This window comes from Mizuhopecten yessoensis, unplaced genomic scaffold, assembly GCF_002113885.1.
Source record: "Mizuhopecten yessoensis strain PY_sf001 unplaced genomic scaffold, ASM211388v2 scaffold2929, whole genome shotgun sequence".
In the NCBI taxonomy this organism is placed as follows: domain Eukaryota; kingdom Metazoa; phylum Mollusca; class Bivalvia; order Pectinida; family Pectinidae; genus Mizuhopecten; species Mizuhopecten yessoensis.
Window position 1 is genome coordinate 195,435 of NW_018404790.1, and position 27,552 is coordinate 222,986.

A 27,552-nucleotide genomic window follows, 5' to 3' on the forward strand; every position below is an offset into this window, starting at 1 on the left:
AAAAATATGTAAACGGTATGCTTATGTATATCAATATGGGTTTTTTGACATTTTCTTACTCTTTTTTTTTCAAAAACAAACTTTTGTTATTTAAATTAATCATTGTAAAATTTTGTGAAATAGTATCAGCCTTCTTTAGAAGATTGAGGAAATCACTTTTCTTAACATTGTACAAAAAGAAATTCTTTTGTAGATTTATACAAAAACATTCCAGATTCAAATATTTTAGTAAAGCGCAGATTTGAGAAGTGTGTATTAAAAGGCATGATCTGTTGGCATTCAGAGAAAATCTTTATACATATTGTAAAAAGGGTGCTTGGTAAATTGAAAAAAATAAAATAATCACAGAACCTTTCAAAAAGAAACTGTAACTAAGATTGACACCATTTTTTTCCAAGAAAGTGTTAAGATCTCAGTACCACTGTCATAAACTAACTACGCATCGAAAACTGATTTTTCCAACATGACATTGAAAAATCAATCCTGAATAGAAACCATGCCTCACGGGACTTTTATGAAAAATATTAAAGATAAAATAAATAAATTATAATCAACAACAGTGTTCTAATTGTGAAAACAATCAACAGGGCTAGACCGGGATTCAAACCCAGGACTTTAGATTGTTATTCTATCGCTCTAACCGATTGAGCTACCTGGTCAGGGGAAGTGTCCTTGCCCAAATGTGCTACAGTAATATTTGTAATGAAATTAAGGGGAGGTTATAATTACGGTAAATACGAAAAAGAGCAGTGCAGTGGGACTTGGGTCCTTAAATTCATGGTGAAGGGATGTAACTTTTTGTTCACAAAAATGGTGTAGGGGGCATGCATGCATGCCTCATTAGATTTAAATACAGCACCTATTGTTATAAAATCTTGTATACCTTTGTATGTTTGCCTGTAATTATTAAATGATACACCTGTAATTATATATAACTGAGCTGGATACAGTTGTATAATTGTTATTAGATTGTTATTAGTCATTGTTTCATGCTAGTTGCTGTTATCTGGATGACTCTACACATTTTACTATGGTACACAAATATTCTGGCTTTTGTTACTATCTTACATAGGATTTATGAAGTAAAATTCTGTGATGTCTTGAATTGTGAAATAAGTATATACAAGTGCTGCATTTATATTTATATTCTGTTACAATATATGGAAGCATTTAAAAAAATATTTCAGAAGCAGTTAATTTGTAAATATGTGGTCTTGATCTGTTTTGTCCTTTGGTAAGATTGATGTAAACCATTGAACAAGTGGTTTAGCTTGGTATTGCAGATAATTTCTAATTTTCTAATTATGGACTTTACTTGAGGTGAATATGTGGTTACATTATATGATTCTGAGAAAGTGATATTAACTGAGAGGAAGTCAAGGTCAACATTACTTGCTCTGGTCCATGTGTCCACATATTCACTGAAATAATAGCCTTCAATTGTTATATTAGATGCTAAATAATGTTTTAATGGAATGTATGAAAATTGTATGGAGGAAAGTACTGCATCTGGATGGGAGCATTGTAATGTTTCCATTGAAATGAGGTTATAAATAGAATATTAACCTGCTGTTTCTAAAAATAGTAACACAGAGTCAATATCACAAACCAACCAATGAGGATGTAGGGAAAATGTGCGTCATCTGATATAGATATTGATGGTTGGTGGAAAGGAAGATGAGTTATATATATATCTCAAAGCCTGTTTGGTTCTGTTTATGTTAAACAGAGATCCATTTTCATATTACTTGCCTACCTACACAACAAGCGTTTGTCGTATAACCCCGGTATATATATATAATTCTGAATTGGTCCGAACCCTGCACTCCCCATGCCTGATAGCATAGATATTGAATACATGTACTTATATTGTCACTGACTGCCATTATATATAGTTGTATATTTTATAGGTCAGTAATTTGGAAACTTTTACTTTATGTAGATTCTATTAAAGAACACAGTATTCAGTTGTTGAAATGTATGTCAGATAATTTGTAAGATTGAAATAAGAGCTATTCCAGGACACATACTTCAGGAAACTTGGATCAGATGTATACACTGTGTTAGAGCTACATTCTCTGGGTATGTTAGTCACGTCAACTCGGAGACTGATGTCTATGCTATATTTGTGAAGCGGTACTCCTTGATGTTTTAAACAAGGTGGTAATCCAGGCACTTAAGTTGCATCAACTCGGCTACAGATATATACTGTTCTTCGACAATTTAGTTGCACCATCTCGGTTACAAATGTACCCTAGAGTGGTGATGCGGTATACCAGGTGCTTAAGTTACGTCATTTCAGATACGAAAGTAAGCTTTGTTGGTGATGCAGTACTCCCAAAATGTTTTAGACTTGGGACTCATGGCGCTTCATATTTATGACGCTGTACTCCAGATGCTATAATCACGCCTCCTTAGGGACCAATGTACAACATATTGGCGACGTAGTACTCCAGGGCCAGGGCGACATCATGTACTCCGGATCCAGGGCCAGGGTGACATGGTACTCCAGGGCCAGGGTGACATGGTTATCCAGGGCCAGTATTAATTCATGCTTGATGCATGGTACCCGTGAATATGGGCATTGGTGCATTAGTCACCTCAAGTATGGTTTCATGCTGTGTTGGCGACAAGGCACTGCTTGTGACACTAATGTACGATGCAGTAACGTTGATGTAGTAGTTGTATCATTCTTTTTTGCTAAATTACATCTTATACTTGTAAATATATAGTCTTCTAGCCCTGGTGTGTTCTGGAATAGCCCCAAAGGCATTCTGTTGGTATTAAAGTTCTTCCTGGTGAAAGTCAAGTCAGTTCATGAAGTCCGTGGATATAACATAATTGTGTAGAAATTCATTGTAATAAATGTTGTGCTGTTTGAAGACATTGTTGTAATCCCTACATTCTGTGTTTAAATTACAGTGATTTCTAATAAATCTATAGATGTAGGAAACGTCTTACTTTTGTGATTTTGTTGTCAAAATAATATTTTAATCTGGCTCCTGTTTTACGAAGAATTTTGAAAAAAAATTCAGTTCTCAATTTCAGATTTTGTTTAAAGGTTATATTTCCTCAAAGAGATATGGCGGGTTGCTATGCCTATTTCTCCAAAGCTATGTTACGCTAGTGCGCGCATCCAACCGTGCACTGTTATGACGCGTCCTCAGGTATTTTTATACAGGTAGCAATATCGGAATCCCGTGTCTAAAAATAGATTATTGTAAACAGACCACATATTTGGTATTTCGGCATTATTTGTTGGTGTTTAAGCACTTAATATAATTACTATTGCCAGTTGGAGGGTAAAACAATTCATAAATTTCATCAAAAATAGTGTCTTANCAGTGTATATGGCTATATTTGCAGTTTCATATTAGCAATACCTAATTTCTCAGCAGTTTAAAAATTCATATTCAATTGGTTTTGTATCTTTTGTATGCATTTTTGCTACACAAAATGTTTTTCTCCTTAATTTTTCTCCCCGTTTTCATAAATGCTGACTTAGGGAAATAGGGGCAGGTTTCCGCCATACCTCTTTACAATGTAATTGTCAAAAAGATGCAATTAAATGAAGAAATTACCAACTGAATTTGAGAAATACATACATACTAAACATGAAGTATCTAAGAGAATGTTTAAAAAAGTTGTAAATAGCTAAGAAATTCTGCAATATTGCAATCTGTTGCTGTCCCTGATCTGCCATTTATCATTCATAAACTATTTCTAAAACAATTTCTTAAGAACCAGATTTCAACTGGTAGAAAGGTATTCTTAGTCGTTTGTATGACCTTGACTTGAAAAGGGTCAATGTCTTTCACTTGAACAAATTTGGAAGTCCTTTATTGCAGTATGCTACTAGCCAAATATCGACATCAATGACCTCTCGGTCACTGAGAAGATGGTTAAATGTTTTCAATTAACACATGACCTCTGTGATATCAAATTGTTTGACCGTTGTGACCTTGAATATGGGACAAGGTCATTCATTTGCACAAAGTTTGTAGCCCTTCAATCAAGCATACTATTAGCCAAATGTCATAATGCTAGGCCTGTTGGTTATAAAAATGCTTAAAGGAAAGTGTTGACGCCAGATGGACAATGGATGCCAGGCCGTGGCATAAGCGCACGTTTCCCTTCGATTCAGGCCATGTGAGTTAACAAAAATCAACAATGTTTTGAGTGTAGAAAGGCAATGGGACCAGACAAGGGTTTGAACCCTACACCTCCACTCAAACCAACTGAGCTTGGTCAACAGTAGAACACTGGCTCAGACGTACCACAGTTGAATTTGAAATGAAATTAAAAAGATGTTGCTGTGTATATAGATAACTTCAGTAGAATTATCTAGTGTTGTACCTGCAGTGGAACAAGGATCCTAAAGCAAACACAGTGCTAATCCTGAAAGATTTGTTAGATTTCAACTTTATTATCCACCCCTTAAGGAGTTGGCGAGGGATATAGAAACGGGGTCTGTCCGTGCGTCCATCCGTGCCTCAATCCATTCACCTAGTTAAGAAGAATTGCTCTCATCTTTATCTTGCCTACTACAAGTGCTATGTTTAATTAATACTTGCATCAATTGTGTATCTAGGGTTGCTCTCCTGAATGTATACTGCGGATGCTGATTTTGACCTATATTTTACGCCTTAGTGACTTGGTTAAGAAGAATTGCTCTTTATCTTCATGTAAGGTTAAGAAGATTTGCTCTTATCTATATCTTGCCTACTACAAGTGATACATAGATTATACTTGCTGGAATGATCACTCTATAAAGGTTCATCTACTTATTGCATGTTACAGATGCTGAATTTTCATTGGCAAACGTTTTATGTTTTAGTGACTTGCATAATAAAAATTCATTGAGTTGGTTAAAAAGTACTCGTCATATTTCATGTTTTTAATGACTTTTGCACTGCGTGTGAGGGATATCGATGACAGCGTCCTCTTGCTGGTAACCTAACGTGAACGGCCAAAAGAAATGAATTACTTTTTGTGTAAATGAAGGTTGTGGTCCCCAATGAAGCACAGGGACATGGCTGTAATTTTATTTTAATGTTTTAACATTTAATGGCTACTCCTCCTGTTACAGTAGACACATTTCAAACATACTGGCAATACAATATAGTGATGACGAGACAAAGGATTCATATTTTGTTTAAATCAAGGTTCCTGAATTTGTTATCGTTTATATTGATGATCACCACAGGTAAAATCAACACCATTCATCATATTTCAGAAAGCATCTTTATTGACATTATATGAACAGCGAATAATTTGCCTGGCATTTGTACATAGTGAGTTTGTTTAAATAGGGACAAAAATGTACAAAAAGCTGGCAACAAAATATAAGGCATTTAAAACCCAATCACTTACATGCATACACATACGTTCCTCTCAACCTAATGGGCAAAAATTGGCCCTCATCATGTAAATTTGTCATAAATAACAATGATCTGTCTGTCGTAAGTAGCAGGGTCCAAGTACTGTTCAATATGTGCATTAAAGAAACAACAACTCCACATGACAGAATTGTGTTGTTTTTCGCACTTTCAACATATAATATATCAATGGCGGAGGATTGGTGGTAGTGGTATTTTTCTTTGATGCACATATCCAACAGCCCCAAGTAAATTGTTTGGTAATGATATAGCTACTGATATATTCTGTCAAAAAACACAGAAATATATCCTCATGTTCAGCGACACCACAGCATATACATAAACATATATTTATGTCAGAAACAGAATACCTAACTTCTGATGACTCATTAAGCCTTATATTCAAGCGTGGATTATTCCCATATTTAATTTTGTCACTAAAAGCTTGGAAGATTTTGAGCGACAATATATACACTCCAATACACCAATTGTTCTTCATTCCCGGTTTATCCATCAATGGTGAATTTTTTCTTCATTACAATAACACACTGTATTCATGCCAAGATATTTAGTTTTTGTGTATCATTTCAATAAAATTGCAGATTTTTAGTACATTCGTATTACATGTACCTGTATTTAAAAAACCCAAAAGTAAAACTTTGTATAAAACTTTACACCATGGATCTCATAATTTCATACAAACATCATCGCTCAACTGATAAATAATATGCTGGGTAATTTGACATCAAATTTTCAAATCAATTGTTTTTTTAAACAAGCATTTTTTGCATATTATATGAAGGAAATTCTTTAGAGTCCCAAGCTATGTATATTTCGTTTTCTTATTTTTAAAATGTGAAACTGACCACCATTTTACGTTTAAACTTAGTTCATCAAAAGCCAATCAAGAATAGCCCACCCCCTTGGGGTTGAGATAGGGTTGAGATAGGGTCGAGACACCCCATTTTAACTCCAAGGGAGTGAATTATTCTTTTCTTTTACTCTGTTGACTCTGGCATAGATATGATTTTGTTGACGTGATAGGATCCATGCATTGTTGACGTGACATCATACAATTGTTTTGACTAAGGGAATCCCCTCATCTTAACCTTAGGGTGAGACAACCCTTAGGGTGAGACTACTAAGGACGTCTCCCCTATTTGACGGAGATATCAACACTTCGAGTGAAGGAAAGAAATTTTCTAAAGATTGGGGGATTCCCCCCGTCATAACAATTGTATGACGTCATGTCATCAATGCACTGACGTCATGTCATTAATAGCAGATCACAGAAGATAGCTGCAATTTGCTGGAAACGGTGCAATCAATGTTTGCGTTTCATGAAATTACCACTGGTATTTGACGTGGTAGAAAATAATCATTAAACCACTTTAGGTGTGAAACAGAAAAATCTCAACCTTCGGAGTAAGATTCTTAATTGTCCAGCCCTCAGGCTGAGGGCTAGACATTTTTAAATCTTATTCCAAGTGGTGATGATTTCCCTGCCTTACCCTAATTAAGGTGGTGAAAGATTCTATTAATTTCACCCTGGGAAAAGTATGGATACTCCTGTCCAGGGTAAGAAAATTATCATTCCAGTCAAGCTAGAGGCTGGATCATGAGGACTTTTGATAAACCTTATTTTGAATGCTTTTAAATTTTCCACTTGCCTAGGAAAATTTCACCAAATTTAGACTGATTGTCACAATAAAAACATCCATGTTTTTTTTGCTTTGAGATCAAGTAGGTTATTTTGTAACTGTATCCAATGATGTTGATTTGCCAGCAGAGATAACCAAATCTAAGACAATACAGTCTCACGCTTTGTCATCATACATACTACCCCGTTCATTAAAAGCAATAAATATTCTTTCACAAGGACAACTAGGCCAAACAAATACATAAGTATGTAACAAATTTGAAAATTTTTGTGAAGTTGAACAATTTTATTTCTAAAAAAATTTTTTTTATGATTTAAATAGGAAAGTTATTCAGATTTTAACAGTGCTTCTTTGAAAATGGACTCAAATGTTTCGGTTAGGTACAAAAACTTAGGGTAGGTAGGGTTATTGGAAACACAAAATATTTTTTGTTTGGCCTTATAAGAAACATGATAAAACAAATAATAAAAACACATATTGGCAATTTTGACACAACAGCTGCCAAAAGCGGGGTTTTGTATCTAAGGGGTGGGGTAACTGACAGTGCATCTGACCGAGTTTCGTCACATTCCATGTAATACAAACAGTTTTTAATGTGTATTATCTCCTGAATTTAAGCCCAAAAAATTAATGGGAAGTGTTATTTTTTTTTTTTTTTTTTTTTTTACCTACAGTAAGAATACCTAGTATAAGGATATTAAAGACATATATCCCATAACTATTTCATTTAATGATTGACTTTGTACCTTTAACGCTTCAAGAAAGTTGGGCATATTTCAATTTTAAAATGAACTCTTTTTTTTTATTAATATTTTTTAAACACAAAAGTACATGTATCAGAAATTATTCATATTTTATAAAAAAAAAAATTAAAAAAAAATGAATAAGCACCAACTTGCTGAGCTGTTAGACATACTGCGGGTACATGTATTTGACAGAAGCACAGATGCCTGTATATATATTGCACATGTTATTGTGGTAGGCAAGAAAATCGCCTCTCACTGTCCTCTAGGTGGACACTAAACACACCAAATAGTTCTGGGAAATCGTAATGTTCTGCAGTTAAATTTAACACCCTTTCACCACTGTTCACCATAATGGACTCATCCAAATCAAAGCATTGAAGAGTTTACTAAAGTTACATAGGGGTGAAAGGGTTAAAACAGACCTATATTTAGTTCAATATGAACAATAAACAAATAAATCCCTTTATAAATACATTTGTTTCGAATGAGACTTAAAAACAACCAAACACCATCTCCCTCCTATATGTCAGAATTTAGTGCTGATCTTTAATATTTCACCGATGTGTTGAGTAGAATCTGAAGAAATTAATATCAATATTTTGCGGGTATTTTGAATCTATAATTAATTATAACTTGTTGAATTCATTGTACAAATAACAACCTCATGTACAGGACTTATGGAACAAATTTGAAAGAAACATTAAGACATTTTTAAAAGTACCAAATAAAATAAAAAAGTATATATCAAATAAAAGGTGCTGGTAACGAAGGCTAGCACTTTGATCACAAGGGATTGTATGTACAGGTGACTTCAATGAAACTTCTGACTCATTATATAACTATTGAAAAATAAAAAAAGGTAAGAATTATTTCATAACTCTTTCCTCAGATATCTAATTCATATCTTGGAATTAAAACATCAGTTTCGGATGAAACTTATACAAAAAGGCCCAGTGGACCTGTATTGCTGGCTCAAACCTATCTATGTTTCCAGAGACCTCCCCACAAAGGTCAAGGTCATTCATTGTCATATGACCGACAAGGTAGGTCATTGTAATCGACAATAACGCGTTACAAGCCGAAAACTGAGACATTCTTAAACTGCATACTTATAGCATTGATAAGAACAAAAGTACATATATGTTTATATATAAACAATGGCACACTTACAGATATAAACTATAATTGTTAAAGATAATTTGTTCATAAAAAGCATAAAAAATCTTGGTACAGTTATTGTATTGGTCAACAATAAAACAGCTTTTGATCTGTCTTTTAAAAAAGTCAATAAATAATATTAATAAAAAAACATGCATATGTAAAGCACACAGAATACAAAATACTTCAATAGAGATTATCTGTCCTAGCACACTTAAATACAAAGTTTGTCAATGGAAATTATCTGTCCTTATTTCCAAGACAGAAATACATGTACCACCAGGTGGAGCTGTAACTGATGTGTCTGGTACAGAGTGTGACATCTCATACACACCACCAGGTGGAGCTGTAACTGACATGTCTGGTACAGAGAGTGGTATCACATACACACCACCAGGTGGAGCTGTAACTGATGTGTCTGGTACAGAGTGTGACATCTTATACACACCACCAGGTGGAGCTGTAACTGACATGTCTGGTACAGAGTGTGACATATCATACACACCACCAGGTGGAGCTCAGAACTTATGCATCTGGTACATACAGAGCTATGCTATCACATTCACACCACCATATAGTGGTACATGTATGTGATGTCAGTCCATACTAAACACATCAGTTACAGCTCCACCAGGTGGAGCTGTTACTCGTACTTCATTTATCTATTATTTGTTATTTGGAATAAAATTTGAACAATAATACTACAGATCTCCTCTCTAAAACCTTAAAAATGTCTTTGTATCATGAATAACGATTGATTGACTGCCTTATCCAATCATTTACTGAAACAGAATCCTACCTACAGGAGCAATGTCACATTCACTTGATTGATATCTACAAATCTGTACATGAACACGTTTCATAATTAATTTATTGGATGAACTGATGATAATGATTACAAATGACTGATTTAACAATTTTATTGCAATATAGTGGAAGAGAACTTGATACAAGAAATGACAGTATGATAGCAAGGAAATGTTATGGACCTTAATTTTGTGTTCCTTTATTAATTGAAAAATGCTGTAAATTTTTGAACATTTTTTAATATGCTGTGAATATTGTAATTCGTGATTTAGAGAAATGCTATCTTTATGATAGATATATTATTATCAACACAATTAATATTCGCGACAGATTTAAATCAGCTAATGAATCTCCTAGCGAATCAACACAGAACTTATCCCTCGAGAAAATGCATGTGATTTACACTCTTCAGACCGCAACATGTGTTACGACAGTGCACATAATGCCTGAAGCATTTAAACTACTGCTTCCGTGGCTAGGCCAATGAAAAGAAACATGAAATCATGATTTTTATGTCTGACAAAACTATGTATGAAACTTGCTCACTCTTCACCTGATTAGTCAACAGACAACCTCTGTACACTGAGAGATCAACATGTAATCATTGCACCTTTCCATACAGGACCAAACAACAGGTATACAATTTCAGATCGTGCACACACATGGCTTCCACACTGTGGTGTCCTCCGCAGCACTTTGCTAGCTAGCACTGGTCTTCATTACATTGAAAACTGGCGTCAAAGTGAAGTAATTGTCTTCACCACTTACGTACCCATTCTGTCCTTTCTGAAACGAAACTGTTAAGCACATTTATGTTACATATATAGTACTTGATTGTATTTGATAGTAATGTGGTGTTCGGAGTGCCCCCAATCGGTGCTCGGTTATCCAGTAAAACAGATGTAATCAGCACCTCCTGTGGGTGGACCCCTTCACTTGTAGTCCAGTATCAATGTAGTCGGTTCGCAAATATAGTCATCTTGCTTTGTAACATTACTTTCATCAAACATCACTGATATTCTCATTCGTCTCCAGGATTTGATTTCCTCCACAACCTTAGTCTCTCGGACATACGGACACCCGCCTGTGATCAGATTTGGATTAAAATGCTCATAACAAGCATGTCCATATCTATAGTCAATGCTTTGTATAAACATGACCTTTAAACCTCAGGCAGTATGACCTCTGACTCCTTTGACAGTCACAGAGTTAATGTTTGTATGACCTTTGACCTATAGATAACATCATGAAAGCCATTTAGGTCAAAGTTCGTATGATATTAACCCATGACCTCTAGATATTCTGACGAGCCACCCGGTTCAATGTTTGACTTAAGTGGCTGAGTGTCAGACGTGTCATCGTTTTGTTCACCATTGTCGGCTGACAGGAAGGTCTTCATATCGTCGTTGACTTCCTGGAATGTGGGCCTGTCATTGGGTCGATCCGTCCAACACTGAACCATCATCACGTATCTGTTGAAAAACATCGCAAATTTGTACAGAATAATATCCAGTCTGTTGTGGAAACATTTAATAAGACACATCTCGAAATATACAGATAAAATGGTTCGGTAGATTAAATACAAGGTTAAATACAAACTTTTTTGTTTGTACATTAGCAAATCTTCAAAAATAACAAAAATGAACACCTGTACCCTCACTCAACAAAGGAAACCAGGTCCAATGATCTACTGTTTACATTTACAATATGGGGGATGTTTTTGGAAGTGTGTTGCACATAAAGTTTAGGTTCAGTATACAATTATCAAAATGATTTTTATGATCCCCTACTCGACACTACTGCTAGCCCCTATTACCATCATTTTAGTAAAATAGCCAGAATGTCTGAATTTTAAAAAACAATCTGAGCACTGATCATGCAGACCCATCAGTTTGCATGGCCTTATCTGACGGCCTATAAAAGACGATTTAGAAAATATCCTCAACACATGTATTTCATTTTGACGTCATGTTGTTGTGCTTCATTTAAATTTTAATGCCATGTTGGCTCTGACAGTAAAGATGATTATCACAATTTGGATGTTATTCAAGTGATTTGTATTTCAAATACAGGCATGGGTTGAGTGAAACATATTTCATCGCTGGAGCAATAAAAATTAAATAACACAGCAGCTTTTCAATTTCATTACAAAGAACTCTTTCCCATGATGCATGGAGTTTTTCAAATCACTCAAATATCTCTAGGTTTGGAACAGTGCCATTGGTCCTTAATGGAAATGAAATCTACAAACTTTAACTCAGAAGTCATGAACACATCCAATGTCACAAGTTTGTCCTTTTTAAAAAAAACGTTAGGGCAGATTCAGGTTTGTGCAATAATCAAAAGAAGCTATACGTACAGAGATTCTGGACACTGCCGAGGTTTCTTTAGATGATGACCGCCTTCTAGGTAATTCTTCAAGTCTTTCGAATCCACATCTGGGTACGGAGTTACTCCCCTTGTCAACAGTTCCCATAGTAGCACACCATATGACCACTACAAGAAAAGATTTTGTAGATATAAAAACAGTTTTAAATGGCTTACAGTACATGTTACTCGATCATGGCTGTCTTAAATTACATGTCATACTATTAGAGTAAGCCTAGCACCAATCATGAAGTGGCATCAAAATTTTTGATAAAAAAAATATTGCATGGTTTCCGATTTAAGATTGTCCATAAAGCAACAATAACCTTAAAATATGTCTGTCACCGAATAGAACTAGATAGATAAAAAAGAAATGTATTTGTTGTTTTCATGTAAATGAAAATATTGAGAATATTCGTTTTAATCCTGAATAACTCAATTTGAATGGCTTAAAAACCTTTCAATTTAATGACTTACAATTCATATGGTAGCTTGATTTCACAGAGAGCCAACATTTAGCGTACATCCTGTCTACAGTTCTAAGGTATCAGCGCCCCTGTTTGAGCAAGTTTATTACCACCAGTGCCTCAAGCCTCGAGAAACTTACAACATCTGTTTTATGAGAGAAGACAAAGGTGTTGATGGCCTCGGGTGCCACCCACTTAGTGACAGTCTTGTTCCTGTCCTCGTCAGATTTGCAGTAGTCCATGGCGTACAGGTCTGTAACGCCGAACCCTGCCACACGCACCACCTTGTCGTCTGTCAGCCTGCAAGAACATACCATAACAAAGTTAGGATAACTATTAAAGTTCTAGTACACCAAGAGAGAATCGGAAAGTAGTTACAATCAAACCTGCTAAAGTGATTACCTGTATTAACAGACCACCTGTGTTAAGAGATCACTTTTTTCTTCCTTTTAGAGATTTCACTGAAAACTGAAACTATATTGAGCAACCAACTGTATTGACAGGCCACCTGTGTCAACAGAACAACTGTATTGACAGGCCACCTGTGTCAATAGAACAACTGTATTGACAGACCACCTGTGTCAACAGAACAACTGTATTGACAGACCACCTGTGTTTACAGAGCAACTGTATTGACAGACCACCTGTGTCAACAGAACAACTGCATTGACAGACCACCTGTATTAACAGAACAACTGTTTTAACAGACCACCTGTGTCAACAGAACAACTGTATTGACAGACCACCTGTGTCAACAGAACAACTGCATTGACAGACCACCTGTGTTAACAGAACAACTGTATTGACAGACCACCTGTGTCAACAGAACAACTGTATTGACAGACCACCTGTGTACACATCTAGGAACACCTCATTCATATTTACATAACATTACAAATTTAGGATACATGTACTTACAAACAGTTGCGAGCGGCGAGGTCACCATGGACAACATGTAGACTCTCTAGGTAAACCATTGCCTCGGAGATCTGCTGGGCCATCTCCAACAACTGTATAACTGTGATGTTCTACAAACAAAGGGTCAAGGTCAGTGTTATGTACAACGAAAGGTCAAGGTCAGTGTAACGTACTGGTACATAAAAAGCCAAGGTAAGTGTAATTTACAACAAAGGTCAAGGTCAATCAAACACACAAAAAGAGGTCAAAGTCAGTGTAACATACAACATAGTTCAAGGTAAGTATAACTTTGGTTTTGAGATCACCCCTCTCAGGGTAGGGGACCTCTTATCACTACAAACCTTTGATGGATCCCTGACATAGGTTTTGAGATCACCCCTCTCTAGGTACGGAATCACCATGTGGGGTTCCTCAGCAGCCGAGAGACACATCCCCAGGAGGGGGAGGATGTTAGGGTGCTGTAAGTCCTTCAGGATCAAACACTTCTGTAGAAAGGCATCCACTGTGGCATTGTCTGTGTTACAGCCTGTAAGATAAGGTCGAAAGGTTAACTTACTAGCAAATCTAGTAGTACTAGTGTTACACCAACCAAGGTAGATGAACAAAACTCAGAGGCGACGACTAATTAAACTTAGTAGTTTGACACCTAACTAAACTTAGTTGTGTGACTTATTAAGACAGATGAACAAAATTTATTTATGTGACAATTATTTAAACAGAAAAACAAACCTGTCGTGTGACACCTCTGTGGCGGCCATGTAACTAAATTTAATTGTGTGATACTTATAAAAAGTAAATAAATAAAACTTAATGGTGTGACACCTAACTAAACTTATTAGAGTGACACCTAACTAAAATTTGTCTAGTGACACCTACATGTAACTAAACTTAATGTAGTGACACCTAACTAAACTTAATGGGGTGACACCTAACTAAACTTAATGGAGTGACACCTAACTAAACTTAATAGAGTGACACCTAACTAAACATAGTGGACTGACACCTAACTAAACTTAATGGAGTGACACCTAACTTAACTTAATGGAGTGACACCTAACTTAACTTAATGGAGTGACACCTAACTAATCTTAATGGAGTGACACCTAACTGAATTTAATGGAGTGACACCTAACTAAACTTAATGGAGTGACACCTAACTAAACATAATGGACTGACACCTAACTAAACTTATTAGAGTGACACCTAACTAAACTTAGTGGAGTGACACCTAACTAAACTTATCACTCTAACTAAACTTAATGGAGTGACACCTAACTAAACTTAATGGAGTGACACTTAATTAAACTTAATGGAGTGACACCTAACTAAACTTAATGGAGTGACACCTAACTAAACTTAGTGGAGTGACACCTAACTAAACATAGTTGTATGACACCTAACTAAACTTATTAGAGTGACACCTAACTAAACTTAGTGGTGTGATACCTAACTAAACTTAGTGGAGTGACACCTAACTTAACTTAATGGAGTGACACCTATTCAGGCACATAAACAAAAAACAGGCAGATAAAATAAACTCGATCGAGAGACATCTACCAAGGTAGCAAAATAAAACTTAGTCGTGTGTCATATCAACAAAACTTTAGTTATGTGACATCTATTCAGGCAGATAAACTAAACTTGTCATCTTGACACCTACCCAGAAGTGACTTGACAGCCACCTCCGTTTTCTTCTCCTCGCTGTCAGCTCCCACACATGTGGTATAATTGGCCTGATACGTGTTACCAAAGACACCTGCAAATGAAAAAGTCTTTATACATATTCATGTATCTATGGTTTCATTTTTCATTAATTTTTCATTCCATAGATAGAATTTTGTGATGCCAATACTTTTAATCTAATCCAAGATAATGTTATCAGTTTTTTTACTAATTAAATTCTTTTTTTTTTTGATTTTTTTTTTGATTTTTTTTTTTGATTGATTTTTGTAAATTTTTCCCTGGTGAGCCTTGAACTTCCTTTCAAAATTTTGATGAGTTCCATTACAAAGAAATATAGAACTAGTGGGTCCTCAAGAAGTTGGTGAGTCCCAAAGGAAAAACACACGAGTCCAGGCCCCGGGATTATGAAACAATCTTACACTTATAACTTTGCTTAGCCAATCACATATGATGTCACTTTTTCTGACATTATTTGTGATTGACTCAGTAAATTTTAGACTTAAGATCGTTTCATAATCTTGAGGCCTGGACACAAATGTTTGAGTCCCAAAAATTTATGTTTAAATTATATAGTATCTATGTAAATATGGTTTTGTTATATTGCCTACATACTTAGGTAAAACAAAATTACAAAAGAACATGACCTACCTTTGCCCACAAGTTCACCGATGTCCAGTTTTGACCGAGGTATAAGGAAGTCACTAATACTCTGTCTGGCAGCTTCATCCTCAATCCTGGCTAGGAGCTCACTGATGTAGGGTCCGGAGTCTGACAAAGGTCAGAAGTTAGTACAATGCAGATGATCCAAAGTCAGTGACATATTTCAAAAGATAAAATCAGGGATTTTTTTTAAAAAATCATCAAAAAATAAACAAACTAATGTCAGAAAAATAAATGTTAGAAGCATTATAAGTGGAAGCTGATGTGATGTTCCATTTGATGAATGGTATCATTTCTATTTTTAATTAAAATAAAAAGTATATTCCTAAAATAACTTTCGCCCTATGAAACTTTCTCTTTTCACTGGAAAAATTCCATATTCACCCAGTGTTAATTTCCCCCTTCACTTGTTTAATGGCTATATATGGTATAGTGGTGAATTAATATTCGCTGTCAGGACAAATTCGTCCACGTCATGGAGGGCAAAAAGGAAATATTTAAACTGCGGCAAAAAATTGGAGTATACAGTAACTCTGTTTCAAACAAAAAAATATGTGGTGGTGTAGCGCGAACTTGTCACCAAATCATTTGTATATAAAAAAAGGTTATCTACCTTCTAGATCTGTATCAACACTAAATGGACATCCTGCATAGTATTTTCAAAAATAATCTTGAAATAAAACATTTCTTATATATACTGTATATATATGTACCTGGAATCTGTCCATTCATGTCCGCCTTCACAGACACATGGTTCAGACCGATGTCTGCCTCTTCATTCTTTCCATCGTAGTCCTTTAACATCTCTGGAATGCCGTTTTTGTTGGGTCCGTTCTTACGCTGGCGTCGGATGATACAGATAGCCAACAGGGTGATGATCGCGATGATGGGAAGAACTACACCTAGTATGATACCCAGTGCGATTGGTTTCTCCGTCTCATTGAAACCATTCTCTGCATCTTTTTCGATGTAGTTGAGAAAGCCAACGTCCTTCCTCAGAAAACCAATCTTTATCTGTAAAAGCATGACAAACATGGTACAGTGTAATAAAATTTCAAGAGACTTAACAATTTTTATGTCCATTTCATGTTATTTGATGTATTTTATTTTAACCTAACACCGTTCATTCATTGGTCAAGTACAGTCACATGTTTAACCTCTGTAAGACTAATTAAAACAACTAGCTAAAAAAAAAAAAATGAGTAGAGGCTCCCATAGATATACCCCCCTCCCCCTTGCCAGTGATCTTTGACCCTTGAACATTGACTAACCCTGATGACCACCAACATCTAATTATAGGTGTAGAATTCAAAGTTATATTACCATACTATGGTGTATAAATATACTAAATTTGTTGAGGGTTTGTGACCTATCTTGTATACAAATTACTTACTACACACAAACGGATGCAGGCATGCATGGACGGAGGCACTGACAAAGTCATTTCTATATATATATACCGGTACCTCTCTCACTAAGTGGGGTAAAAGAAGGCAAAATTATCTGGTCTTGATATATGTAGTAGGTGAAGAAAACAGAATTTTGGAGGAGTTGAATAGATAATCAAGGTTTTACAAGGGCCCTTGATACAGTGAAGAAATGTGTAATGAATGAGTTATCCTCATTAACACGATGATTGAATAGTAGCTGAAAAAATATTTTTTCATAAGCTAGGTTGGCGATAAAGAGTAATGTTAACATGAGTCAAGGGTCATACCCTTGATCCAGTGCAAAACTCTTCTTCGCCATGTGGCGGTTTTTTACCACCCCCCCCCCCCCCCCCCCCTCCTACAATTGGATATGTGCAATACATGTATTTTAGGTCAGTGTGTAGTGACATGTAGTGTATACATGTTTGTGTTTTATGTCGTTTTGTGAATAAAAGGCCTATTTCATATCAAGTTAAGATAATAACTTCAATTAGCACAAAAAGCCAAAAATCCACACAACAGAATACATACCAGAACAAGAGCATTGCCTTTGGTGTTGATACCATCTGGGTTCTCTGGGGGATCGCAAACAATGTTAGTTTCGGATGTCATAGGGTTGAGACATTCATTCTGACCCACGACAACTTTCACGTCATTGATCAGCTGACTCATTCCAGCAAAACGACCTTCAATTATAAGAGGTTTGTCCTGTATGTACTTTTTATCACCAATTTTTCCCGAGAATCTCTCTACTAAAGGATCTGGGTAGTAAAGGAGGGGTCCCATGTTCTCGCGCTTTGAGATGTTGCGCCAGGTTGTGACTCCGTCGAGACTAAACCCATAGTGAACCTCACGTGGGTTGGTTTCGGTGACATTCTCCCCCAGGAAGTTGAGCGGTGGCGTTTGACAGAGCAGCCATTTGTTCATGTAGTTTTCAAAGGGATGGCATCGATGACCCTGTAACGAAATACCAATTATCTCAATTAAAGGAGATCTATATTTTGCGTATTCGGTAATGTAACAACACTTTTAATTCATTCACCCCTAAAGACACATTTGAACACTCCCAATTCAAGGGTTGGAACAGTTCATTATGAAATTTCAGAGGTGAATGAGTTAAAAGGTTACAGGTAACAAGGCAGGGCAAAGTGTGGCAATACCCCTACACCCTACTGGTCGTCCTCGATACTCCAGGGGTTACCTTCACTTTCACTCTCTGCACCCCTGAAATATGTCATGGCAAAGTCAAAGGCACGAAAATAGCTGTTTGATTCGTCTCGGGTAAAAAAAACTGACCAATCGCTAGGCTGATACCTGTCCTTTGAAGGTTACAAAGGAGTGACACCCGACTTCAAAGCCTGTAAATTTTAACTGTTACGTGGCCGCGAGATTCTTTTGCTGTACATCAAAGGATCAATCTAGTCTCTTGTCTCATCAACAAGGTGCGCACTGAGCCTTCGATTTAGTCACGACATTTTCCAGGAGTGCAGAGAGTGTAAGTGAGCGTAACCCCTGGAGTACGAGGATGCCTGCTGATAAACAATACGAATCAGGAGACACAAACACACACATCAATGTTATACCACTGTCTGCCATTGTGCTTTGGTTTTTGAAGTTTTAGGCTGGAATAGCTATACAACTGTGAATTCTGCATATTGTGATATTTTTTCCGTGGTAACAAAAAAATGATCGAATACTGAGAATTTTACAATGAGCAAAAGACACAACCACAGCACTATCACTGATCATGGTGTGTACACAAATTTCTTGGAGATATGTGGAAAAGTTTTAGAGAATTTTGTAATTTATACTACTTGTTTCCATGGTAATTTAACAGAAAAGATATTGAAATAAGAGTTCCAAAATAGCCAAAAGCAATTGTAAGGCAATAATCTGATATATGTAGAAATTTTCTACAAATTTTCATTATGTGGAAATCCTGATATGTGTACAAAGTGTTTGGAACAGAAGGATGTGAATTATTGGAAAATGCTTTGTACATTGCTATTGCGTATAGTTAACCTTTATGAATTTTTTGAAGTAGGTGATCTTATATTTCAAACGTTTGATCAAATTGGCAGAAGAAAGACAAAAACAAAACTACAGTTGAACCTCAACACAATGCCCCACGACCTTCTCATTTGTCACCTATCCTTACCACCAACTTATTTCAGTGTACCTCTTTCTCGTTTTCTTAAGAATTCTTTTATACATTTTCCTCAATTTATTACCAAACCCTTTCATAATGCCAACATTTCTTTGGACAAATGGTGGCAGTATAACAAGGTTTTACTGTAAGTAAACTACTATAAAGTACGTTTACTTAGTACGAGTTAGCTGTATACTATTTTGACTTACTTCAGGAGGGATCATTTGATCGTTGACTTCGACAAAGAACTTTGGACGTTGTATCATACCAAGTCTTTCTCCAATGACGGTCAGTGTTATGCCGCCACTGCAAAATAAACATTTGTTATCAATTGCCAACATGTTGTTTGTTGGTAAAAGTAGAGCCTAATCTTTCCAGACACTTAGTTACATGTGACTGGTAAAACACAATAATAATAATAATATACAAAACTTGATATAGCGCCCTATCTAGTTAGACTAAGCCACTCTTAAGCGGTTTATAGTACATAGATATACAATTTATACAATCAATATAATTAACATATACATTAATCAATACAATTTTGAGGAATTCGCAGGAGCTGCCTTATCAGGTGCTAACTACTAGTCCTATGCCACCTGGCTAATATCTCCCCATGTGTGTATGCCTGCATGTGTGCTGGAGATGTATTGTGTTCTGTTTGTAGTGGGACTGTGCTTCTGATGGTATCATTTTTAGTGCCACCTCACTTGAATGCTACAGCACAGATACCGCAACATCCACCCCAGACCATTTTATACATCACCTGGGTTGTTGGAGTTGTGTGCATGGCCAGGAGAAAAACACTTTCTCTGAATATTTCATGAGTACGACGACTTCGGGGATCAACCCCCGGCCGCCTGAATGAAGGCCGGAGCATTAACCACTTGACCGATCCGCCCATAACATCAGGTCTTATTAGATAAATTTTAATAGAATGAAAAAAATGAAGCAGGGTTCACATAGATACTTATACCCCTTATCGGAAACTGGTTGATAGTGATCACATGTGACCTTTGACCCTTTAACCTGGAACAATGAACACCAAAGTCTAATCAGGTGTAAAACTTATGTTATATACTATTGTTTAAATCTGTTGATGGGTTCATATGATACCTTGTACACAAGCTTTAATTATACTTGAAAAGTGGTGGAGTGTGACCTTTCACCCTTTATTCTTGACCAATGACATCAATACAATAACGTCACTCAAAAACCCATCAACGTCACGTAAACAACATATTGTGTCTGTAACATTAACGTTGCATTGTGCATATGATAGTGTCAACAGGGTAGAAGAAAAACAATCATTCACCACCTTGAGGGGAAATGGAGAATATCAACCCTTGGGGGAATGTATCTTAATTAAGCTGCAAAAGACTTGGCAAATCTCATGTTCGACAACCTAAGAATCTCCCCCTCCCTTGGGTTATGATTCCTCTATCTCCCCCAAAAGGGGTTGATGGATTCTATTAACTCATTCACCCCTGAAATTTCATAATGAACTATTCCAACCTTTGAAATGGAGGAGTTTAAATGTGTCTTCAGAGGTGAATGAGTTAATCCCTCTAGTGTATAGGTACATGAGAATGTGTGAATAACAGGCACTCCTTTTCTCCAGCATGTATTTACCTTAGAATACTCTTGGTGGGCTCTATGGCTGTGATGGTGGGATCCTCGACGTAGGTAAACTTTGGCCTGAGTAGGCGTTTGTACCCTCCAAAGCTGACCTCCACTTCAACTTCGTCCTTAGCAGCTATATGTTGCGAGGTTATACACTCCAAAATGGTGGCATTCCTCCTGGAAATCATTCAAAAGATGACAGATAGTACCAGACTGTTTACGACGAGATATTTCCGACCCTTTATAATGCCCGGTAAAAATGACAATTTATACCTTCAGGGAAATGATAGCTAAAATTTTCAGTCTCAAATATTTTCATAATTATTGAAACATTTGATATCCAAGATGGAAATTTATAGAGGGTCATATTGTGTGAGGAAACTGGAGTACCCGAAGAAAACCCATGTAGTTGGACAGGTGACCCAATATCTTTTTACATCTGATCAGGGACTCAAACCCTGGTCCGAGCTCATGGTGAAAAGTGGGTGTGCTATCGACTGCATTGCCCAACCACCAAAGTTTGACAATGATGTCAGCCTAAAATATACTAAACCTCCATTTTGTAAAAGTAAGATTGATATTAACAGTGGTAATAACTATATCTGCTGCCTAGGGTCGAGTGACAGCTCCAGCTTGGCATGCACTTCGAAAGATGTGAATCGTGTGTGAAAAAGTCATGCCCATTTTGGACCAAGTCTCTTTATAAAATTGTAACCATAATAATATTGCCATTAAAAATTGCAACATACTTTTCTCTTCGCTTCTACTGTTCCTTATAAATGTATCCTGATGATTATCGTATCGTGACCAAAGTATCGTGATACGTATTGTATCGTCTTGGTAATGTATTGTTGCAGCCCCTATACTGCTGTCACACACTTGATTGTCTCGTATTACCTGCGAACATCACACGGACTGCCCCCCATATCCACGGTTGTCTTGGTACCCGTATCTAGGTTCATTCCAGTGATGGTGATACGGGTTCCACCAGACTTTGGTCCTTGCTCTGGTCTCAGTCTGTCCACAGTGGGGTCCTGTTTATTAATGATGACAATAAAAAAATTAAGTATTTTCAATCTTTCTTGTTGATGTGGTGAACATAAAATAAAATCCTTTACAGACTCCAAGTATAGAAATAAGTGTTTCACCTATAACATCATTTTATTAGGCGAGTAAAATTTCACTTTTTTTTTTTAGAGTAAAATGACATAATAATGCAATTCTGGTTTTCATTTTCAGCCTATCAGTAAACTCATAGACCTGGTGTAACAATATTTATCTCAGACTTTGGCCTCAATCAATATTGCCCACACCAGGTCAGTAAATCATGGATCGACCTCAAATGACGTCCACACCTGTATAATTTATAAATCTCTTTCTTTGCTTGATGGGTCACTGTGACTGTGATATATATATATGTAACAGCGGTCATTATTTTTATTTTTGTCAATGCCTTAGCCAGGAGTCGAACCCGGGACCTCTGGCTTACTATTCTTACGCTCTACCGAATGAGCTAAAGAGAAAATCTCCCTAGCCGAGTCAGCAGGAAGCGGCTAGTATTCTACCAGGGTGACACCTTGGGAGTAATTTTTCCAGTACCTACCACAAATGCAAAAATTCCCTCCGACTCAGTTGTGTATTGATTGTCGACATTGACCAGGATTTTCCCTACTTGTGTGTTCTGTGTAGGTTCTGTCTCACAGCGAAATCTGTCATGGTAAAAATAACGTCACAGGATTATTTAATCATGAATCGAAATATTTATCAGACCATCACAATGTGTGAAACGGCAGTATTCATTGTGATGATGACCTTGGTAATTCAATATAACAAATGTCCTATTTGGTCTCCTAAGTAACATAATCTATGAACGGCCCTTGTTTACTTACCCTTTGAATAACACCAAACAACATACCCTAGGGATTGACACTACTTACAGGGTACTGCTGCACCAGTTATAATCATGAAAACCCCACTTCAAAGCCATTTTATGAACATGGAATAATCACCCTTTTATATACAGTATATAGAATATGAACAAAATCAAATGTTTCTGGCCAAAGGTTTTTCATACTTCATTTTGATGCTGTGCATGTGTAATTTCTGAAAAACAGCATCAGTAAAGTGTAGGATTGGCAGTAAACAAATCTTGAGTTTGATCCTAGGCCTGTATATTTTTTTCCTTTCATTTTTTTTCTATTTTTTGGGGGGGGGTTGTTTTCAAATACTAAATTTTGCATAGCTTTAATGCTGTAAAATGCATTTTAAGATGATATTTACATGGAATAAGTTTTTAGAAAAATATTTTATCATAGTGATAATGGCAATAATATATATTTTAACTAGCTGGTATTCTTTAACTTAATTCACCCTACAGAAAGCCCCTACATTATAGTAAACTTACCCTATGGAAGGCTCAAAGTGCTCTGGATGGACGGTACACCTTACACCTGCCACTTGCACTCCGCCCTGCAAGTCTGTGTAAGCTTTCCCGAGATTGATCCCTGTCACCGAGATGTTTGTTTTGCCTTGAATTGGACCAGTGCTTGGGTTGAACTGGGGAAAAAAAATAAAAAAATAGCTGTTAGTAAAAAAGCATTTCTTTTCTGTTGTCTCTTTATACCAGGTATATCAGTATTATGCAAAAAGTAGGAATACAAGAGGCCCAATTGGCCAGAATCGCTCACCTGGTATTAATCTCATACTTGTAATCTTAAAAGTGGACTAAAATACAGCTACAGGCAGAATATCAGTGTTTGATTCATAAGAACCTATTAAAAGATTTAAACATATGAGGCCTGTGACCTTGGATGTTGAACAAGGACATTAAGTTGAACAGAGTATATTGTCTTCCAACCCAACATGCTTTTGGTATAATATCATTCACACTGGACCTTTTGGTTATACAGAACGAGTTATTTAAAGATTTAAACATATATTGACCACTGTGACCTTGCATATGGGCGAAGGTCATTCATTTAAACAAACTTGGTAGTCCTTCATCCCAACATGTTAATGGCAAAATATCATCACCCCTTGGCCTTTTGCTTATTGCGAAGTCGTTTAAAGGTTTTAAACATATTTGACCCCTGTGACCTTGAATAAATGTCAAGGTCATTCAATTGAACACACATAGTAGCCCTTCATCCTAGCATGTTACTGGGCAAATATCATTATCCTAGGCCTCTTGGTTATTCAGAAGAAGTTGTTTAACGGTTTTAACAAATTTGACTCATGTAACCTTGAAAAAAAGTCAAGGTCATTCAAGTCAACAAACTTGGTAGCCCTTTATCCCAGCATGATACTGGCCAAAATGCATGATCCTAGGACTTTCAGTTATTGAGAAGAAATTGTTTAAAGGTTTTAAACATATTTGACCCCTATGACCTTGAATATATGACAAGGTCATTCGTTTGAACAAACTTAGTAGCTCTTTATCCCAGCATTTTACTGGCCAATATCATTATCCTAGGCTTCTTGATTATTCAGGAGAAGTCGTTTCAAGGTTTCAAACATATTTGACCCCTGTGACCTTAAATATATGTCAAGGACATTCATTTGAAGAAACTTGGTAGCCCTTCATCCCAGCATGCTACTGACCAAATATCATTATCCTTGGCCTCTTGGTTATTCAGTAAAAAGTTGTTTAAACGTTTTAAACATATTTGACCCATGTGACCTTGATTATAAGTAAAGGTCATTCATTTAAACAAACTTTGTGGCCCTTCATCCCAGCAAATTACTAACCAAATATCATTATCCTAGGCCTCTTGGTTATTCAGAAGAAGTTGTTTAAAGATTTTTTAAGACAATTGACCCCTGTGACCTTGAAAATAAGTGATGGTCATTCATTTGAAAAAATTTGGTAACCTTTCATCCCAGCATGCTACTGGCCAAATATCATCACCCTGGGCATTTTGGTTATTCAGAAGAAGTTGTGTAAAGTTTTTAACATATTTGACCCCTGTGACCTTGAAAATGAGTGAAGGTAATTTATTTGAACAAACTTGGTAGCCCTTCATCCCAGTTTGCTTCTGGCCAAATATCATCACCCTAAACCTTTTGGTTATTAAGAAGAAGTTGTTTAAAGTAAAATATTGACGCCGTATGGAAGCCAGACAGACTACGGACGCCCCACCATGGCATAAGCTCACTTGGCCCTTCAGGCCAGGTGAGCTAAAAAGGGTGGGCTTATTAGCAGGCATGGACTTATTACCAGTACATGTTTCTAGACTATAGGTATTTTCCATGATAACTTATTTACCTAATTTTAAGGGTCCTAATGCACATGTACCGTAAAAACCCATGTAATTTGTATATGTATCAGACAGTAATATTTGTGAGTAAGGACATATATATATTTATACGTACCCTGAGTATCTTAGGATTGGGACACGTCGATGACCGGTCCAGCCAGCTGTCATCGCAGTTTTTCTGCAGTGAGCATTCATCCCCACACCATCCACACTCGTATTCTGCATCCATACTGAGACACTGACCACAGTTTGTCACCATCAAGTTACATTTGTAGATCCGCACTGTGATATAACAGGACATTCTTTAGTAATCTTACCTGTGATTGTTACCAAGGGTAAAGCATGGAGGACAAGAAATCAGTAAAACTGATGGATTAGGGTCCCGGTAAAGGAAACCGAGGCAGGAGGAAAGTCGCAATAAAGACATTACTCCTCAAACAATTTGACCTTTCAATTTACCATAAATATAAAGACCTTGACATTGGGCGTATTGACCCCAAAGTGGTATGCAACACATCATCTTTCTATCCTACATGTTTTATGGCATGGACGATGAAGATGACCTTTGTTCTCAATGCGACCTTTCCCTTGGTCGTACAGACCCAAAAGTTGTAGCCTTGGCCTTTGGCTGTACAGACCCAAAAGTGGTATGCAACAGTTATGGCACTGACAATGTAATAAACCTCTGACCTCAATGTGACCTTGACCTTGGGTGTATTGACCAAATTGTGGTTTGTAAACACAGCCTTGCCATCCTACATTTATCCCGAAATTTAATTGAACTGTCCTACATTTACCTCCAAATTTAATTGAACTATCAAACTTTTTTCCCAAATTTAATTGAACTATCTTTAGTGAATCAGAAATGTTTGGTCTTGACAATGAATTTGACCTTTGACCTCAATGTGAATTTGACCTTTGGCATATGTAAACAAAACAGTGGTAGGCAACACACTGCGTTACCATTCAAAAAGTATCCCTAAAATTTGACAGCCATTTTTGAAAGAAATTGTGGCCTGGACAATGAACTTGATCTTCGACCTCAAATATGACCTTGGACTTGGGCATACAGATCCCATATTCATAAGCGACACACCGCCTTGCCATCCAAAATGTAACATTGAAATTTCATTGAACTTTCTTCAAAATGGCAACTATGTGCTTCCTGAATTATTTTCGGGGAAGTATTATAGATAAGTGAATGCTATTCTTATCTACCGGCCACTTAGTACTGATGTTACAATGGAATTCCAGTTGAAATGATGTCACTTGGACGGTCCAGCGGAAAGAAATCTTACCTGTGATATCCCGTGGGTTGTCCAATGGGAAGTCTTGTGAACCCCATGTCACCTTGAACTTTGCTGTCACATATGCCAAGTCAGCAAGGAACGAAAACTGTAAGATAAACAATAAACAATAAGATAAACAATAAACAATAAGATAAACAATAAACAATAAAATAAACAATAAGATAAACAATAATCCCAGATGTCTATAACTTCTGAAGCTAATAATTTTTGCCAGTTATTTATGGTGTAACTATAACGAATATTATATATCAGTTACCAGGTATCTTAATCAGTACCATTTTCGAAGTTTAAGGGTTCCACTCTACTTATATATTTTCTACACCCTTTGAAAATGTCGTGACAATATCAAAGGCTTTTAGCACAACACCTTGTGGATAATACAAGAAGTCCAGTCGGATGTCTGACGAAAATAAAAAGAACCGTGCAGCACATTGTCACAGTAAAACTGATAGGCTAATAGCCTATACCACGAGCCTCCAATTTTGTCAAGACATATTCCAAGGGTGCGAAGAGAAAAGTGTATGCAGAGCAGAACCTTTCTCTTTCAAAGATGAATAAAAAGTTCTAGTGTAAATATACACATACAAGTATCTATAATATCAAAAGATATAACCCAAGGTCATCAAGTGTTTCCCATAGTAAACTTAATGTCATCAATTTTGTAACTTGATCAACACAAATATTCAACTGAAGTAGTACAAATAACACTGTTTTTTAAAGAATTTTGTCATTGAACTTTCTATAAGATGGGTGTAAACTTTTACTTACCTGAACGGGGTCGCAGGTGAGAAGGGTGGAGCGGATGGTTCCCACGACAACCTGAGTCTGATTTAGGTACTGAAAGTTACACTTGATGTTGGTTGTCTGGTCCGGCTGTAACACAAGTAAACAAACATTTTCGTTCAAACATTGCAAGCAATCAATGTTCCTCAACCTATG

The 27,552-nt window shown here is 36.5% G+C and overlaps 1 protein-coding gene across 3 annotated transcripts in view; it reads right to left on the bottom strand.

The window, feature by feature from the left end:
* Positions 1 to 5,225: 5,225 nt before the first annotated feature.
* Positions 5,226 to 27,552, bottom strand: part of LOC110446687 (plexin-A4-like) — a 116,788-nt gene continuing 94,461 nt past the window's right edge. For all 3 annotated transcript variants that reach the window (XM_021491965.1, XM_021491963.1, XM_021491964.1), the window contains exons 11-27: positions 27,382 to 27,486; positions 26,602 to 26,698; positions 25,419 to 25,585; positions 23,452 to 23,603; positions 22,651 to 22,756; positions 21,945 to 22,081; positions 21,057 to 21,224; positions 19,634 to 19,730; positions 17,807 to 18,232; positions 16,559 to 16,859; positions 15,834 to 15,953; positions 15,163 to 15,258; positions 13,844 to 14,028; positions 13,503 to 13,612; positions 12,725 to 12,884; positions 12,110 to 12,246; positions 5,226 to 11,222 (exon numbers count right to left, since the gene is read on the bottom strand). In XM_021491965.1, the coding sequence (XP_021347640.1) occupies positions 11,030 to 11,222; positions 12,110 to 12,246; positions 12,725 to 12,884; positions 13,503 to 13,612; positions 13,844 to 14,028; positions 15,163 to 15,258; positions 15,834 to 15,953; positions 16,559 to 16,859; positions 17,807 to 18,232; positions 19,634 to 19,730; positions 21,057 to 21,224; positions 21,945 to 22,081; positions 22,651 to 22,756; positions 23,452 to 23,603; positions 25,419 to 25,585; positions 26,602 to 26,698; positions 27,382 to 27,486 (2,757 nt within the window). In that variant the 3' untranslated portion in view covers positions 5,226 to 11,029. The remainder of the gene's footprint in view (positions 11,223 to 12,109; positions 12,247 to 12,724; positions 12,885 to 13,502; positions 13,613 to 13,843; positions 14,029 to 15,162; positions 15,259 to 15,833; positions 15,954 to 16,558; positions 16,860 to 17,806; positions 18,233 to 19,633; positions 19,731 to 21,056; positions 21,225 to 21,944; positions 22,082 to 22,650; positions 22,757 to 23,451; positions 23,604 to 25,418; positions 25,586 to 26,601; positions 26,699 to 27,381; positions 27,487 to 27,552) is intronic.